The sequence below is a fragment of the Pundamilia nyererei genome, unplaced genomic scaffold, assembly GCF_000239375.1.
Source record: "Pundamilia nyererei isolate P.nyererei 1_Seehausen unplaced genomic scaffold, PunNye1.0 scaffold00120, whole genome shotgun sequence".
NCBI classification, from domain to species: domain Eukaryota; kingdom Metazoa; phylum Chordata; class Actinopteri; order Cichliformes; family Cichlidae; genus Pundamilia; species Pundamilia nyererei.
Window position 1 is genome coordinate 1,681,312 of NW_005187521.1, and position 16,324 is coordinate 1,697,635.

Sequence of the window (16,324 nt, forward strand, 5' to 3'; positions counted from 1 at the left end):
TACCCACTTTTATAAAAAACTAAACAAAAAAAACCTACAACTAAGCATAACTTTCTTTAAAAGATCATCCAAGTTTTAAATGCTTTTCATCTTGAAATATCCCAATATAAACAGCAGCTGCCACATCATACTGAAACTGCTGTTAATCCACATTTGCTTTCATTTGTCCATCCAGCTTCAGAGAAAATGAAACAAAAGAAGACAATTGAGAAGTTCTGCAATCATTATGAAATTTCCATCCCAGTCTTCTAGTGAAAGGGTGATGTGATGCCCAGCATGCACACAAACTCATAAAAAAAGAGTGTAAGCAGTGAAACTTGTATGAACAAATATACACTGAACTGAATTCAGTGAGTAAAGCCACAAACACGTACTATTGGAAGTAAAACATGTATCACCACATACATTCTTACAGTGTTTAGCATACCTCTAGGCATGGAGTTATCTTGTTTTTCTGATGTATTGCATTTAATGTCTTTATATAGTGTAGCCAATAAAAGGGATTGTTTGACATATTTCATTTGTTCTTCTCTGCATTTCTATGTAGACCATTCCTTAGTGGAGTTTACTGGGAGCTTCTGTGGCATTCAGGGGATGGAAATCAGTGTCATAAAAATAGATTTTTAAATAAATAAATAAATAAATAAATAAATGAAAATGTCTACACAACATGCCCTGATCTGACACAGCTTGGTGTTGTTAGTTGCATCAAATTTAGCTTCAAGCCACAAAGCTGGATGATGAATGAACCTTGTGCCTCTAACTAGCTCAATGACCAGTCATCAGAGCAACATGAGCTCTTTTTGAATCGGCCCTCTAAACGTGTAATAATGTGGCCGTCAATTTAGAGATGTACAGATGGGATAAGGAATCATGCCTTGTAGCTGTCACACCTCTCACTCCTCTCTTAAAGCAGTCAGCTGGCTACATGTAATGTAAACAAGGTCACTAGCAGTTATAAAATGACAATTCATTAAAAAGGTACAGTCAGTCCTTTTGAGGTAAAAAGAATTTACTTCTAAGCGCACATCGATTGGTATGCAATTACGTAATGCAACAATTACGGCATCGCCAACACACAGAGATGCATTCCTATCAAGTTAGAATTAATCCATTAAAAAGACAGACGGGCACTGGTTTTTGGAAGCTACCATGTTGCCCTCCCATCTTGAATACAGTTGCCGACCCAATTCCATCTCCTAAGCTGAAGTCAGGGCTCTAACACACAAAAACATGCATAAACAAACTTATTTATTCCCAATATTGTTACAATTACATATCATCAGGAAATTAGCCTCCAAACTGCTGACAACGAGCCAGCTAATCAACCACAGCTGATTAAAAGCTAACATTATGCCAGTTAATGTTAAGCTTGGCTGTCCTTAAAAAAAAAAAAAAAAAAAAGTTCAACAATGTTAGATCAGTCACACTAAAACCACTAACAGCAGCAAAAACGGCAGCACTTACAGAAAGAAAAGTCCTCAACAACTAATTTCAGTATCACTGTCATCAGACAGAAATGAGCTTCACTGACTCATCAATTCATATTGAACTCCTTTTACAAGTTATAAAGCCTTCTCGAGAATAAACCGATGTGGAGGCATTGACAGCTGAGCTAAACTGACTCACTACAGCTGGCCAGAGTTGTTTGTCTTACAGCAGCCACCATCACTTGAATTGGGAGGGGTAAGAAAACAAAGTTCAGCTGAATGAAATCTGCAATCCACCGACATCTAGCAGTGAGATTTTACACAGTGTACCTTTAACCAGCAGCAGGCTGAAAAAGGAAGCCAACAAGGAAGTGATAAAACTGGAAATTCCTGTGGTGGCCACTTGAGACCAGCGTCAAAAACAGAGCCAATCCCCATAGACACTTGTTAAAGATGCCCAACTTCATAGTCTACTAGGCTTTACCTTATTAAACTGGACCTCTTCATTCTGCGTGCATGTTTTAAGCCGATTGACTGTACATGTGTGGTACAGTTCATCACAGATGTTTGTGCTTCAGTCTTGGCGAGTGTAACTGTAGTTTATTAGTCTGTTACTTTGTAATAATTAGCAGATCTGTCGCTGTTGAACCATGAATTAATTTTGTTAACCAAAATATCTAGCTTTAGCTGATAACTTTGCACTACACTAGTCCAAATAAGGCAACTTCTGGCACCACAAACTAGCACAGCCATGGACAAAACTTGCACCGCAGAGTTGAAAACCAGTGTTTGAATCACAATGGCGACATACACAGTATATGCAAGTCACTGTGTTACCCAAGTGTGCATCTCTAATGCTCCAGCAACATGAACAAATATAACACACCAAAGGTAAACACAATGCATTCAATCTTAGGAATTCATTAAAACTGGAGAAACAAAGGTTTAAAATGCAGAGAAACTGAACAGTTTTTAAAAGCTTTGCATCGTTTTTTTCCCCCCCACCATCTCGTTCCACTTAATCCTCAGCTGCATTAACAATCTCCTTTAATTAATCATGTGCGCTCTAAGCTCTTCTCACAAGCTTTACACTTAGGAACAACTCTGCTGATAAAATGCAAAATGGTCGCATTGCAAAAATAAACTACCTGTTCTGAACGAGCACAGTTTCATTTCACCTTCCTAAATCTGTCAGCAACAATTAACACCAGACAGCTCTGGCAGCAAAACGGATGATTTTTCTCACCTGCAGTTTGTCCTCGGGAACATTGAGCCAGTGGTTAAATGCTTGGGCGAGTTTTGTTCTCACTTGTTTTCCTACCGAAAGAGCAGAACAAAAAAAAAGAAAAAAAAAAAAGAAAAAGATCAATTGTTTTATCCTAAAAGGACGTGGCATCTACAGTGGTATTACTTCACACAAAGACTTCATGTGGACAATTTCGGGGTTGTCCCACCCCCAAATGGACCCATTATGGTCATTTAAACCTTCCTTTTTTCATTCCTTCACTCTATTACAGTCAATTTCCTTGATTTCCAATCTAAAATAATCTTCATTTATCACATGCTGGGCTCTGGTGGAGGCCCCAGTAGTCGTAGTAAATGACTACTCCACCAACTAAGAGTTCTGATATGTCATGAAATAATGAAGGAAAACAGATCGGACTCCTTGTAACTGACTTGGCCATTTACTTTTGAGCCTCTGTAAATCGGGGACTGTGTATAAAAATGGCTATAATTCCTAAACAGTTAATGCAATACTTTTGTTAAACCCTTTGAATTTAAGCATGAAGTCTGTTCACATCTTAATTGTTGGAGTGAAAAATCCACTGTTGTGCTGCACAGAGGTAAAAATCACAAAAATTTTGTCACTTTACGAAAACGTATGGACCAAAGCTTTAATTATAGAGTTGCAGGTACAGAGTGTTCTCAAAGAAATGGCTTTTGCATTTAGTGTGCAATGAGGCTAAATAAACACCAGTCTCACACAGATAAAACACATTTTAACTCCACTTATACAAAACACAGTTGAAGATTAAGTGAGGGTGAACATTTAAACCATTAGTTGATCAGCTCCCGCTGAGCTCCTACCTGACTAAAACACTAAAAAGCTGGAAACACAGGCAGGATTAACAGATATTTTTATCTTCAAAGACAACATTTAAGGCATCTTTTCCTCCTTCATCCTATTGAACTGTGCTGTAAAGCAGTTTTCACCGAGTGCTCAAAGCCATAGTCTAAACCATTAGGAGTATAATGATATGTCTATCTTACAATTGAGACACTATGCCTTAAAAGGTCTCGAGTATATTCCAAATGCAGTTCTTTTAATATTAACCAACATCGCCTCAACTTAAAATAGAGACCTGGCGCCATCCTTTGTTCCATTTAAAATGTAATTTGTGAAACACAGAGCCAGGAAGGAAAAAGGGTGCAACTTCTAGCAGAGAAACAACCCTACTAACAAATACCAGGCACATGTCTCATTTATCCAAATTAACGTCTGGTGTTAGGTCAGGCTTTTCTCTACTGACGAGAAGTGACCAATCAAAACTGAAGCAATAATTAAATCTCAAAAACAGCTGCTAGGAATGAGAATCCACACTAAAGAAAACACTTAAACATGCACAGTGTGTGGTTTTTCCCATATTACTAAGATGCCAATTTGTTTGTTGTGATTTATTATCAGCCAGACTCATATTTGCTTTAAATGTCAAATTTATTTACGGCGGAGTGATTTATCTAAGTTTGGAATGGTACGTGTTAACGGCTAATCATAGATCCTACCTGCCGGATCTTCTTTTCATTGAGATTGCCGTTATGACTGATGAAGCCGAGCTGGTGAGTTTCTGTGTTAACTTAGTAACGTGTTAAAGCTTATAAATATGATTGTTACTAAACTGTACTGTCATTAATAGTGTTGCTTTATTAATGTTGTATGGTTGTTTTATTTGTGTCTTTCAGTTGATTACCTGGCTTCTGTAAAGGCACGGTTACTGTACTGGTGTTAGTTTGTGCTTGTGCAATAAAACTTGTAAAATACAGCAACCAGATGTCCGAGCCCGAGTACGACACAGTTTCATCAGTCAAAACACACCCTTACGGTGGGAGTTTGCTAAATTAAAGGTAGTTAGCTTAGTAAAAACCGTACACACAGAGATGTGCACAGCTTGCTCATTTCAGGGTTTCATTGTCTCATTTCTACAGCTGTTCCATTTTATTAATATTAGAAGTCATTATTCTGTGCATTACAGCCTCATACTCGAATCAAAGAGATTACAAATACAGCAAATTGGTTTATGCTCAAATTATTGTCAAGCCAGTCTGTGGTGAACATTGAAATAAAAAGCATGTAACTTTAAAGCTTAGAAAAAATAATAATACCCTCAACAAAAAGAAAGCAATATACTGCTGTAAAACTACATATTATAATGTAATAGCAAATATCAGTCAGTTAGTGTGGTTTTATTTCAAAGACATTAGAGCGAATGCGCCAAACACCAAAATTACTTGAAATACTTTGTTAAAAGCTGAAATCTGTAAGCTATAACTTATGATTATGCTCAACTGATTATAAGACAATCCCTTTTCCAATGTATAACCATAATTCTTTTACACTCATCCTTTTGGCAAAGTTTCCCCTCAGACACCAATAATTTAAGAAGACTGGAATCCTCAATGAACCTTTTCCCCTCATAAAATATGAAATATGCTAACATCCAAACCCATATCTGTGTATCTCGTCTATTAGTCACAGACTTGCGCACACACTCCCTTATCAGACTCCCGAAGAAGTCAGAATCATTTGCTCTCACAGTTAGCATTTGAGTGTTTTTGAGTTCATCATCTGTGAAACCCCACAGTTCTTGACTGTCTGACAGATGTTTACTCCTGCAGTGAGGACATCAGGAGACTATTCCAGTTATCATAAATTAGACAACCCCCACGTTTTCAAACCTGATTACTAGAAATACTGCTTGTGTGACATTCTTTAGTTTAACACCTAATATGCCAGTACTGCAGCATCATACGGTGTTTATAAAAAGACCAACATCTGCCAATCTTTATTGTGCCGACTGTGTCTGAACTGGAGCCTTTTATCGTGTTCAGTATCCAAGATATTGTCCTCATGCTCTGTTCCACAAATACAAAAAAGGAAGCAAGCAGCTCAGGTCAGTGTAGCTAAAGTACTCATCAGCTATATGTAAAGCCCCTTTTCCATTAGTACCTACTTGGATCGACTCGCCACGGATCACCACAACTCGACTGGTTTTCAATTACAATTCAGTACTACATAATGTGCATGGTTGTCGTCATAGCAACGCATCCAAGCGTCCTGCGACATTAACATATGACGCAAATGCTACAAAAAAGGTGGATGTTGCCGCATGAATATACCTGCTACTGAGTCTGTGGCTTTTTGTCAGACTCGGGGATCACAGCGTTGATTTTTGTAATCATCTCCCTCATTGCTGGGTTTCAAAAATGGCAGTTTAATTTTCCCGAATGAGACGCTCTTATGACTCATCGAGTGACACTACTGACCAGCCAATCGATGGCATTTTAGTATTTTAGTATCGATGGCATTTTAGTATTTTACTCAGATCGCTTTGAACCCGGGGCGAGCAGGTACTAAAAAAAGTACCTGGTACCAGGTACTATGGCCTAGTGGAAAACCCTGAAAACCATGGAGAACCATGCCAGGTCGATTTGAGTAGGCACTGACTTAAAAACTTAAGACATTAAAGCTGCTTGTTTATCTACATCTCCTTCCTGCCCCTGTGGTCACTGAGAGACAAAGAGACTCACCTGGCAGTTGCAACAAGTATTTATATGGTTCCAGCAAGATTCGGTCAGCAGCAGCCTCCGTGCCATGGTCCATTGCTTCAACTTTATACAATATATCTATAATGGAAAATAAAGAACACAAAAAGCAATTTATTAAAAGAAAAATTTGGTTTTTGAGCGAATGCATGCACTGTGTCATTTGGCCTCATAACAACGTCACTAGAACAAAGAACAAACCATAAAAAATAATAATAATAAAAATAAAAATACCCCACTATGGGTGCAACTTTGTTTTGAACACTGAAGTTCTGATGAATTCAAAACGCCATTTTAACTATTATATACAAAAAAAATTCCTGTTTGGATTTGTTATTTTTATTGCTTGACGTGTGGAATGTGAATTTTGAATTCATTAATGAACATTATGCCTTCAAGCCCAGTCATGTCCTAAAAGTGTGAATGTCTGCATCTTCTTTCAGGGTTCATTATTTTTCAAAGCCTTATTTATTTATTTTTAAGTGCTAGAACCGTTTTGCATTAAACAGAATAGTTAAATACATCTAATGTACAATGACAGACTTATATACTCTAAATGTCGACTGATTTTCTGCTGCTTCTCCTGGTCCAGGTTACAGGGGCAGCATTCTAGTAGAGACACAAAGTGTATTCCTAAATAAGTCAGAATTTCCAAGTTCCCGGTTGAAATTTGAATCTGGAATGCCCCCTCAACTTGGATTTTCTACTTGGAACATCAGCGCAGCCCCACAATCCCAGAGCTAACAATCCAAGATGTCTGCACTGAGCATAAACACTAGTAAAGTCTAAGACATTCATGGCTCCATCCATGAATGTTTTGCAGCAGGTTTTTAAGGGGAAAAAAAATATAAGAGTAACGTCACTCCCAAGTTCTGACATCCAAGTTACGAAATATCCGGAATGTGGAATAACTAACCATCCGCATCAGCCCTTTCCAGGGGTACACCAAGACATTATCAAACTAGTAGAGAGATCTCTCCAGTGTATCCTGGTCTACTCCGGGTGTCCTCCTGGTGAAACCTGCCTGAAACACTACACCTAAGGTGTGTCAAGGAAGAATCCTAGTCAAGTGCCCAAAACACTGGAATTGCCTGAAAAGCTCATTTAAGCTGTTTGCATGACCATAGCTGGGGACAGGAACAGAGACTGTTAAACTGACAGTTTAACTTTAATGCTCAGGACTCTTGTCACTACGACCAACTGGTACCACAAGCACCACACTGCAGATGATGCTCAAATATGATCTTCTGCTCCCTTCATCCCTCACTACTATATCAGGGGTGGGGGATCTCCAGGACTCAAGGGCAGGTGTCCTCCAGGTTTCAGATGTGTCCTTGATCCAACACAGCTGATTCAAATGGCTAATTTACCTCCTCAACATGTCTCAACATTCTCCAGAGGCCTGGTAATGAACTAATCGCTTGATTCAGATGTGTTGACCCAGGGTGATATCTAAAACCTGCAGGCCTGGAGGTCCCCACCCCTGTACTACATACTTTAACTACTCCACTTGGGGCAGCAACTCACTCCCGGGGGTGATCTGGTAACACTTGCTCTTGCTTTAAAATTTTACTCACCAGAAGAAAATACCAAAAGTTGCTCTTCAGATTTAGTTTTAAATCTAACAAATGCTAAAAAGGAACATTTTAAATGCAGACATTAACTAAAAGCACATTAACTCACATCACAACAGAAAACAGTTAAATTTAATCGATGAATGACCCTAAAGTAATATGGTGGAATTAATGTTGACACTACTGAGCTCTAGAAAACGAAGATTTGACACACCTAACACTGGAGTAAAAAGAAGTATACTATTAGTGAGGTTACTTGTATCTGTCATTTGTCACCGTCAAACTTCGACCAAGCTCTTAAATAACAGATTGGTCAACAATTTTTCTGAAGACAGAATCTTTTTACAGGAAATAGCGTGCTGACATGACAAGAAGAATGTGAGACTCAAGGCCATTTAAGTGTAGCTGAAATCAGACACATAGCACATTTTACTCATACGAACAAAGTGTAACCATGGGTTACACTTTGACCTGTTTACGCAGAACTGGGCAACAGAACTATAAACTCCCCTTGTAGTGGTGACAAAACTGTCACATGAGCCACTGGATAACTTAAAACAACTACTTCACCTGTGAGGCACTTAAAACTCCCAAAGATTGGCTTAATTAAAAAAAAAAGTGCGGCTGTTTTGGATTTGTGACTACTAGATCAGAAAAGTCTGTGATAAAGACACCAAAAATAAAACTATGGAACTATATTTGATCAGATGTTTGATGTGTGTACATTGTAACTGCATGTATCACTAGTTTTGCAGTATTTTTTGTCGTTTTGAACTTTTATGCACCGAAAGGTTAACTGAATTCATCGCAATTTAGGAAGTTTGCCTCGTTTACGCCACTTTCAGCCACATTGTAACCAGTGTACAGCTGCATTTTTCTTCACGCTCACACTGAAAAACTACGAAACATTTCTGCATCATGTTTTCGCGTCTTGCTGGCTCCCTTTAAATTAAGAACATACAGTAGTGATTAATTTGAAATGAAACATGCCCGGCAGAGCAGAAAACACCACTTTTAAAATACAATGCTACCGTGGAATCTTAACACATACCGAAACTTTAACTCCACCCACCTTGGCAGACTCAGTCCGCTAACTAGCCGGTGCTGAATTCCGGTTAGCCACACTGCTACTGGGCTAGCGTTAGCAGGCTAACACAATGGTGTATCACCATTCAGTATGTCTTTCTTTCTCAAGATAAAATCATCCACTTCCACGCTGGTCGAGTAAGGCACAAAATATAACTGTTATATCCAGACCTTCATATCATTTTAAACCGGTGTGCTGTCGGCTACTTCATCTGGTGCTATGCTAAGCTAGCGCCGTTACAATAGAGCACGCTACAAGCCTTGTACTTCTCCAGCTAGTGTTGATGAGCTACATATATATGTTTCGTCTACGTTACAGAGCAGGCGCGAAGTAGCTAGGCAACGTCAGATAGGTGCAGCGCATTAATCTCCGTTGCATTTATATCTCTACATTGCCCGGTATAATATCCCTTACATGTAAGTTACCAAGAAAAACCTTACTTCGACTGTCGGGCTACTCTGTCATACATACCTAACACACCAGTACTCTAAGACTGGGTGTTGTAGTTTTTCAACATTTTTGTCTCCGGTATTGTGTCAACAACCACCCGGACACTTTACCATGGTTATTTTTTCTCCACGGTTGACCAATCATGTGTTACTAAGGCGTTTTCTTTGTCGCTGCCATCCAATTGGAGGGGTTTATTTTTGAAAAGGCGGGATTAGTATACCCGTCAATCATTCTCAGGAGGAGGGGGAAGGATCACAGAAAGAGCTAGGCTAGAGGAGCTACTCAACAAGGCAAACAGCAGCTCTGCGAAAACGACTTTTACCCATCCGCATCCAACATCAATCGGTGGACGACGTTTAAATCTGTCGCATTTTTCTCATAAATGTTCCTATGGATTACTAATCCACTTTCGTCGAAAACCAGAGGTGTTTTTCAACTTGACAGCATAGGTAAGCCTGCTTTTGTTCGGCAGAGCCGTTGCTATTTAGAACATTTTACTAGCTTGCTTCCCTGCTGCTATCAAGCCAACCTTGACGTTAGCTAACTTGTTAACTAATGCTGTGTTGTGTTTAGGGAGGGTGGTTTAGAGGAATGAATGAATTTGGCGACAGGGCAGTAGAAACCTGCAGATTAAAAAAAGAAAAGGAAAAAAAAACTTGTTCAGTTCGATAACAAAGTTAAGCCGTAGCCAGCCAAATTAGGCGGATGAGCGCAGTGAAAGGTTATGCTACTCCGTGGCTGAATAGTTTCAAGTGTGCTGGACAGGCTCCGGAGTGTTGTGTTGTTGAGCGGAGGAATCCTCGGGGACGCTGTCGTCGAGTAGCGCCTGCCACGGTGCTCGCGAATAGCCATTTAAACAGAAAAAAGTGATATTACCCGAAACAATCGGTGAGTTCTTATTAGCGTGACGAGATCTGTCGAGCAGCGGGCGGACGATATAGTTAAACGGAGGTAAAATGCATTGTCAGGCTTTCCTTTTGTGCCACCAGTAACGTCTGGCTCCTCACGACTGACTTGTCCAATGTAGGTTGGAGCTACCGTGTATCAAGGAACTCGCCCATTTGATCAGTTGTGGATATAAAAATCAGCTCAAAGGTTATCCATATTTCCCCACCTACTGCTAGTGATGACTTGTTATTCTCGGTGACCAGTATTTTTTTTTTGTGGTTATTATTATGTTACGTATGTTAAGTAACAAACTGCTTGGACGTGAATCACTAGTGGAGAGGTTTAAATGAGCTCGACGCTCTAGTTAATCACTGTAGCAGCTTTTAGAACAGGAGAAAAGACTACCGAGTCTCGAAGCTTGTATGAGTGTGTTAACGTTGTTGGGAATGGTGCTAGCAGTGGTGGTCAGTCCACTCACTCGGATCGGCTCGATCTAGCAAATTGTCTGGGGCGGATGACATTGTATCCTCCGTGAACTAAACCAAAGGAGGACTGCGACCTTGGCTTGTGTTACAACAATAAAATTGTGTGGTGGTGGTGGTGGTGGTGATTTGGGGGGGGGGGATTAACGCGATGTTGCTGCGTTGCAAGTCTTCGAGCTTGACCTTGTTGCGAACCGTTTCGTCGACTTGTTTCTTTGTCGGGAGCAAATCTCCACTCATCGCTGCTCCGTGAACGTTCAGCGAAATGCCACAGTAGAGCATTCCGTTCAGAAAGTGACTTCCAATCGGTCTGCACGGCCGAGCTTCACTTTTTTTCTTTTTTCGGGGGGGCTCAACTTGACGTGTTTTGTACTACCAGGGCGGTGATATGACATATCTGTAAAGGTTTTTGGGGTCTAGCTACTGTGTTATTAACTCGCTCCCTCGCTCTACATTTATATATATTTTATTTATTTATTTATTCATTGCCGTCGAGCGCACTCTCCGCAGAGAGCAGTGCACCGACACCGAGGGAGAGAGAGAAGCGAAAACGAAAATGGATGGTCTCGGTGCAGTTTTCCTGTAACAAAAAACACAGCGTTATCCCAGTCTCCGATGAGAGAAATGGCCGTGACACGGGCAGGTGACTTGCGACCGCGGTTCCCTGGATTTTCCCAGTGTTTGCCTGCTCAACTGTTCTCCTTTTCTAGCTTACTGTCAGCTACAGAAATGGCGTCATCCTCTGCTGTAGCGTTGGTATAGTCAGTGCAGTGCAGACAGCAGGCACACCACGCTGCCGTGTACTCGGAGAAACGAGCGCCGTGCGGCTGTTAACACTGTCCATCACTCCATTAAACAGCTACAATATTATCCATCTGTGCACACAAACAGACACACACACAGAGGAAGCCTTTGCTTCGAGTAGCGACTAGTTACTTTGTTTGTGCTCGCCGTTCTTAGTCACAAGCCAAGTCTGGCTGACTAGCGCTGACTGACTGACTTACAACAGTGTGCGCTGGGCATTACATAAACGGCTTTAAAGGCTCTGCGAATGAGCGATCAGCCTGCCACGGTGTACTTTGCAACACATATTATTGGACTGGAAAGCTCCCGTACACACACATACACACACCCTTGTCTGTCTCTTTCTCGAGCAGATGTGTTGCAGGATGTAAAGAAAAGAAAGATGTTTCGTGTGCAGTCGTCGATGTTTTTTCCCCAAGCCGTTTAAAGTGAGCATCTACCGCCCAGCTTTTTCTTCATTGCATCCAGCAGTGTAGCAGAAGAAGTGATGTCATCATAACATAATCGTGTCTTGTTGTGGCAGACATAAGTTGGCACTCTCTGAAATTTCTAACAGCTTCTCCTACCTCTTTGTTTTTCCAGCTTGGGATCCGTTAAACTGGTCACCTAGAGGACTCATAGAGGGATGAAGGTATGTTCATTCATTTTTTTTTTTTATCTTGCATGTGCTCAGTAGCACCGGGAAGCTCCCATTAGCTCTACTACTTCTGCAGCTCAGTTTCATTCAGCTCTTATGTAAACACGACTTAACCAGAGGAATTAAACGGTTGGATCTTCCTATTAAATGTATATGTAAACACAGCATCCTGGATAAAAGCCAGACTAATACAATTGTTTGATGTCCCCGATGTTGAGTTTCTAGTGTCTTCAGCTTGCTTTGCAAATGCAAATTGAAAATTGTAATATTAATGTTGTGCTTTGTTATGTGTTGGCATTGAATTATAAGACGAGAGGGCGTGGATGTGAAGTGATGTATGTGTATGTGGCTCTAAATTTATACCAAAGGTGTGGCTTGTGAACTTCATGATGAGATTTAAGAAAAACTTGGTCATGACATTGTTTTCTTCAGCCTTATTTAGCCTGAAAAAACACAGCTGTCTCTCTCAGTGATTTGAGCTATTTATTCTCGTGTTATAGCTGCAGTTATGACTGCAGGCAGTGTCCTAACTTATCATTTGTTGCCACATGAGTCATTATGCTGCCTCGTAACCTGCAGAGCAATTAGTATAACGCACATGAGTTTTTTTTGTGTTTGTTTGTTTTTGTTTCCTGACTCATGTAAGGTAATAGTGATGTGTGAGGAACATAAACCAAGTAGAACAAGAAGTTGCCAGGCTTTGTGATCGGAGAGTTGATAGTGGCCACATTACAAGCAGCTCTGGTAATGATTAGCTACTTTGTTATGCTTATTGTGGTTAATCGGACTAAACCGCCACCCACTAATAAACATGTCACCTTCAGCCAAATTATTTAGTTATTAAAGTGCAAGCAGAAAGAGCAGGGGGATACAAAGATAGATGCCACTTTGATATGTTTGTCTACATCCAAACTAGGGCTGCTCAATTAATCGAATTTTAATCACGATTACGATCTGGGCTTTCAACAATCATTAAAAATGACTGAGCCGATTATTAGCCCCTCCCTCATTTATCCGCAATACCTTAAAGGCCGGTCCGTGAAAATATTGTCGGGCATAAACTGGTCCGTGGCGCAAAAGAGGTTGGAGACTGCTGATTAAGAGGACCCGAGGGAAGCTCGGAAAGCTAAGCAGAAGTTATTTGGAGAGGAGAGTGACTGCCGTTGGTTGAAAAGAGAGGTTAAAAAAAACTTCAGTGGTGTTGCACACTATTTTATATTATTTTTTAAAGTCATTATTCAATACATTGTTATTGTTAACCCTTTAAAGCCGGTCAGAGCTGCAAGCTCCGTTTTGTGTAACTATTTTTAAATCCTTGAAGAACCCTGAGCCGTGTAAGATAGCGCAATAATTTTTTTTTGCATATGAAACCAGAGGAGTTGTACTTACATCTTATGACATCAACTTGTCCTCGGTCACGGTTTCCTTCCACATATAGCTTTGCAAAAATTGCATAAAAAGCGCTTGCAGGAACAAAAACATAATATTCCAGAAACACAGCTGTTCGTAACACTTCCCACAGTGAAACATACTCAGCGTCAATTATCGCATGTCCGCCATTTCCTGCCCGAAACCAGAAATGACGTCATTTTCGCGGAAAATGTAGTTTTTTACTTGTAGGCCTTAAAAGCCTATACTGGTGTTTTATACAGTAAGGCATGACTTTTCTGAATAGTTTCTGGGATGCTTAGAACTCGAATTGCACTGCTGGAAATAGTTTATTTTGATGCACATGCTGTTTTCTTTGCAAATTTGCATCATAGGATTGTTTTTTCGTTTTTCCTGCAGTATATAAAAATTGGTGTATCTCCAAAATAAAACTATGAAGACACTCAAAATAAATTTCCTGTTGTTGTAAACTATTTTTTGCAACTTTTTTGTATTTAAAGTTTTGGGGGATAAACCTCTTAAATTTCTCCAAGTAGAAATATATGTAAAAAAAACAAAAATGATTTTCAATTTTTTTTAGTAGTTTATTGCACTTTTTTGCAATTAATGTAGTTACTATGGACTTAATGCATACATATTATTAAAATATGGGCTATAATAGTTGTATAGCAACTTGAAATGCTCCCACAAATGGCACTACAACATGTAAAAAAATAATATAAGCTCTGGCGGACTTGGTTCTATAGTAGGTCGTAAGGGTTAAATAAATATCATCAAATAATCGAGATCTCAATTTCAGTGAAAATAATCGTGATTATCATTTTTGCCATAATCGAGCAGCCCTAATCCAAACTCTTTCTGTTGGTTGTCCTAGTGGTAACGCTAACTTAAGCTACTGGGTGGTCTGCGTTTTTTTGGGGGTTTTTTTGGTGGTCTGCGATTATATAATGACCTATTTGTGTGGCGAGAGGAGTTTTGATTGCCAATACTGGAAATGCACTTCAATAAGCCGAGATGCACACTGAGGAAAAACGTGACTTTAGCAGATACCGCCTGACTTGCATGTTATGTTGGCCTTTTGCTGCTTAATTTCCCCGACGTCTCTTTGAATAAAGCTAAACATATAAAAACTCATGAAACATGGTGCTATTAGTAACTGTGACCATTTTGCAGTTATTGTTGTTTCCACATGGGTTGCAGTAGGCCTCTAGTAGATGATTATTATGCTTAAATGTTCACATCCATGCGTCAGCTGAAAGCAGTGATGTTCCCACACTGACATTTTGTGTTTAATGTTGTAGCATTTGTTGTTTTCACAGCGCTCTGAGTTTGTGTGGCTCTATTGATGCTAGAGGAGTGCTCACTCATTTTACCGCTGTGTGTATGAGCATCTGCTCAATGCCTAAACTGTAAATTGCTCTGTAAGTAGGACAACTTTTCATTATGTTCACTTAGCGTTATATGTCACTTAGGCTCATGGTCTGCAGGCTTTCTTCACCAGCTGCGCGCGCACACATGCACACTGCTGTAATACAGTGTGTAAGATGAAATGCTGTAAACATTAGACCCATTATAAGAAGTTAGAAGTGTTGGATGTTTGTTTAAATCCTTAATAAATTTGTTATAAAAGAAGTGGAATACATTAAGCTTCTGCTTTTATGTAGTAGTATCAATAGCAGCGGACTACTCTAAATTCAACCACAGTCAGTAATATTAAGGACATTCGTCGCTTTTGTTAATAACAACAAAAGGGTTTGATTGTGTGTGAGTGTAATTGTGTAAAGCTTAAACTCACACAACAGTGAAAACGTTGATTTTCTATAGATTCTATACGACAAAACAACACTACAGGAAAAGTACTTTTCCGACTTTATTTTCATCACAGTTTGATCTTATAAAGAGGAAGTTTTCCATATTTTTCCAAACAACTTTGTCAGTGTTTTTATTACATGGTCATAAAACTGGAAAATCAATAATAAAAAAAAGCATGGCTTGCAAACTGGAGGTGCTGGGTGTGTAAGAATGAGGCAGGGGAGGTCTGATGAAAGATGTTTTTGAGTTACATTTTAGGAATATCAGGAGAGCTCGGCTTTTAAGTTTGACCATCCCCTTTTAAATCTGTCCTTTATAAACTTGAACTGCAGTTCTAGTCCCGAGTTGCTCTGTTGTGTCAAAGCAGTGAGTATGCAGATTTTGCTGTTACAGTGAAATTAGTTATTTCTGTGGCCGTAAACTGTATGCAGTGCAGTCATTTGGTTCCTATTTTTGCATTTGAGAAGATGGACTCAGGAGGTCAGGTAGAGTAGGCTGTCTAATGTGCTTTGAAAAGTACACCTCATGATCACATTTAAAAGCTATGGTTCACTTTTGGTTAGTATTACGTAGATCTGGATACAAACAATATAATCATTCTTTGTAAAAAAACAGTACTTACATTTTATATGTTTAAAAAATGCATAAAGTAAAAGTAAAGTCAGCCTGTTCATTCATGATTTTTAGCTGTACTTAAATTTCAACGTTGTATCTTTAAGTGACATTCATGTTTATATTACTTCACTTGGGTCCTGGTCTCGGTAGCGACACTTAAAAAATAATAGCGCAAGTAGTTGTGAATGTAACCAATTATACTGATTATACTTTTTTACATTTACACTCACTTAGCTTGATTTGTAACTCAGTTTCAGTGTACCTTTCATTCAACATTGCTAAGAGATTTTCAGTTAATACTCTGTTAGGAATACTTGCTAGTATGTAGTAGGGCT

The 16,324-nt window shown here is 39.4% G+C and overlaps 2 protein-coding genes across 6 annotated transcripts in view; one reads left to right on the forward strand and one right to left on the reverse strand.

The window, feature by feature from the left end:
• Positions 1 to 9,484, reverse strand: part of ggps1 (geranylgeranyl diphosphate synthase 1) — a 16,813-nt gene extending 7,329 nt beyond the window's left edge. The window contains exons 1-3 of one of the 4 annotated variants that reach the window (XM_005742446.2): positions 9,384 to 9,483; positions 6,237 to 6,332; positions 2,677 to 2,747 (exon numbers count right to left, since the gene is read on the reverse strand). In XM_005742446.2, coding sequence (XP_005742503.1) covers positions 2,677 to 2,747; positions 6,237 to 6,309 — 144 coding nt within the window. In that variant the 5' untranslated portion in view covers positions 6,310 to 6,332; positions 9,384 to 9,483. Of the gene's footprint in view, positions 1 to 2,676; positions 2,748 to 6,236; positions 6,333 to 8,897; positions 9,250 to 9,383 lie in introns of those variants that run through there. The other 3 variants (XM_005742445.2, XM_005742448.2, XM_005742447.2) reach the window with 3 other exon arrangements.
• A 129-nt stretch (positions 9,485 to 9,613) lies between these two features.
• Positions 9,614 to 16,324, forward strand: part of arid4b (AT-rich interaction domain 4B) — a 39,890-nt gene continuing 33,179 nt past the window's right edge. For both annotated transcript variants that reach the window (XM_005742443.1, XM_005742444.1), the window contains exons 1-2: positions 9,614 to 9,811; positions 12,119 to 12,167. In XM_005742443.1, coding sequence (XP_005742500.1) covers positions 12,162 to 12,167 — 6 coding nt within the window. In that variant the 5' untranslated portion in view covers positions 9,614 to 9,811; positions 12,119 to 12,161. The remainder of the gene's footprint in view (positions 9,812 to 12,118; positions 12,168 to 16,324) is intronic.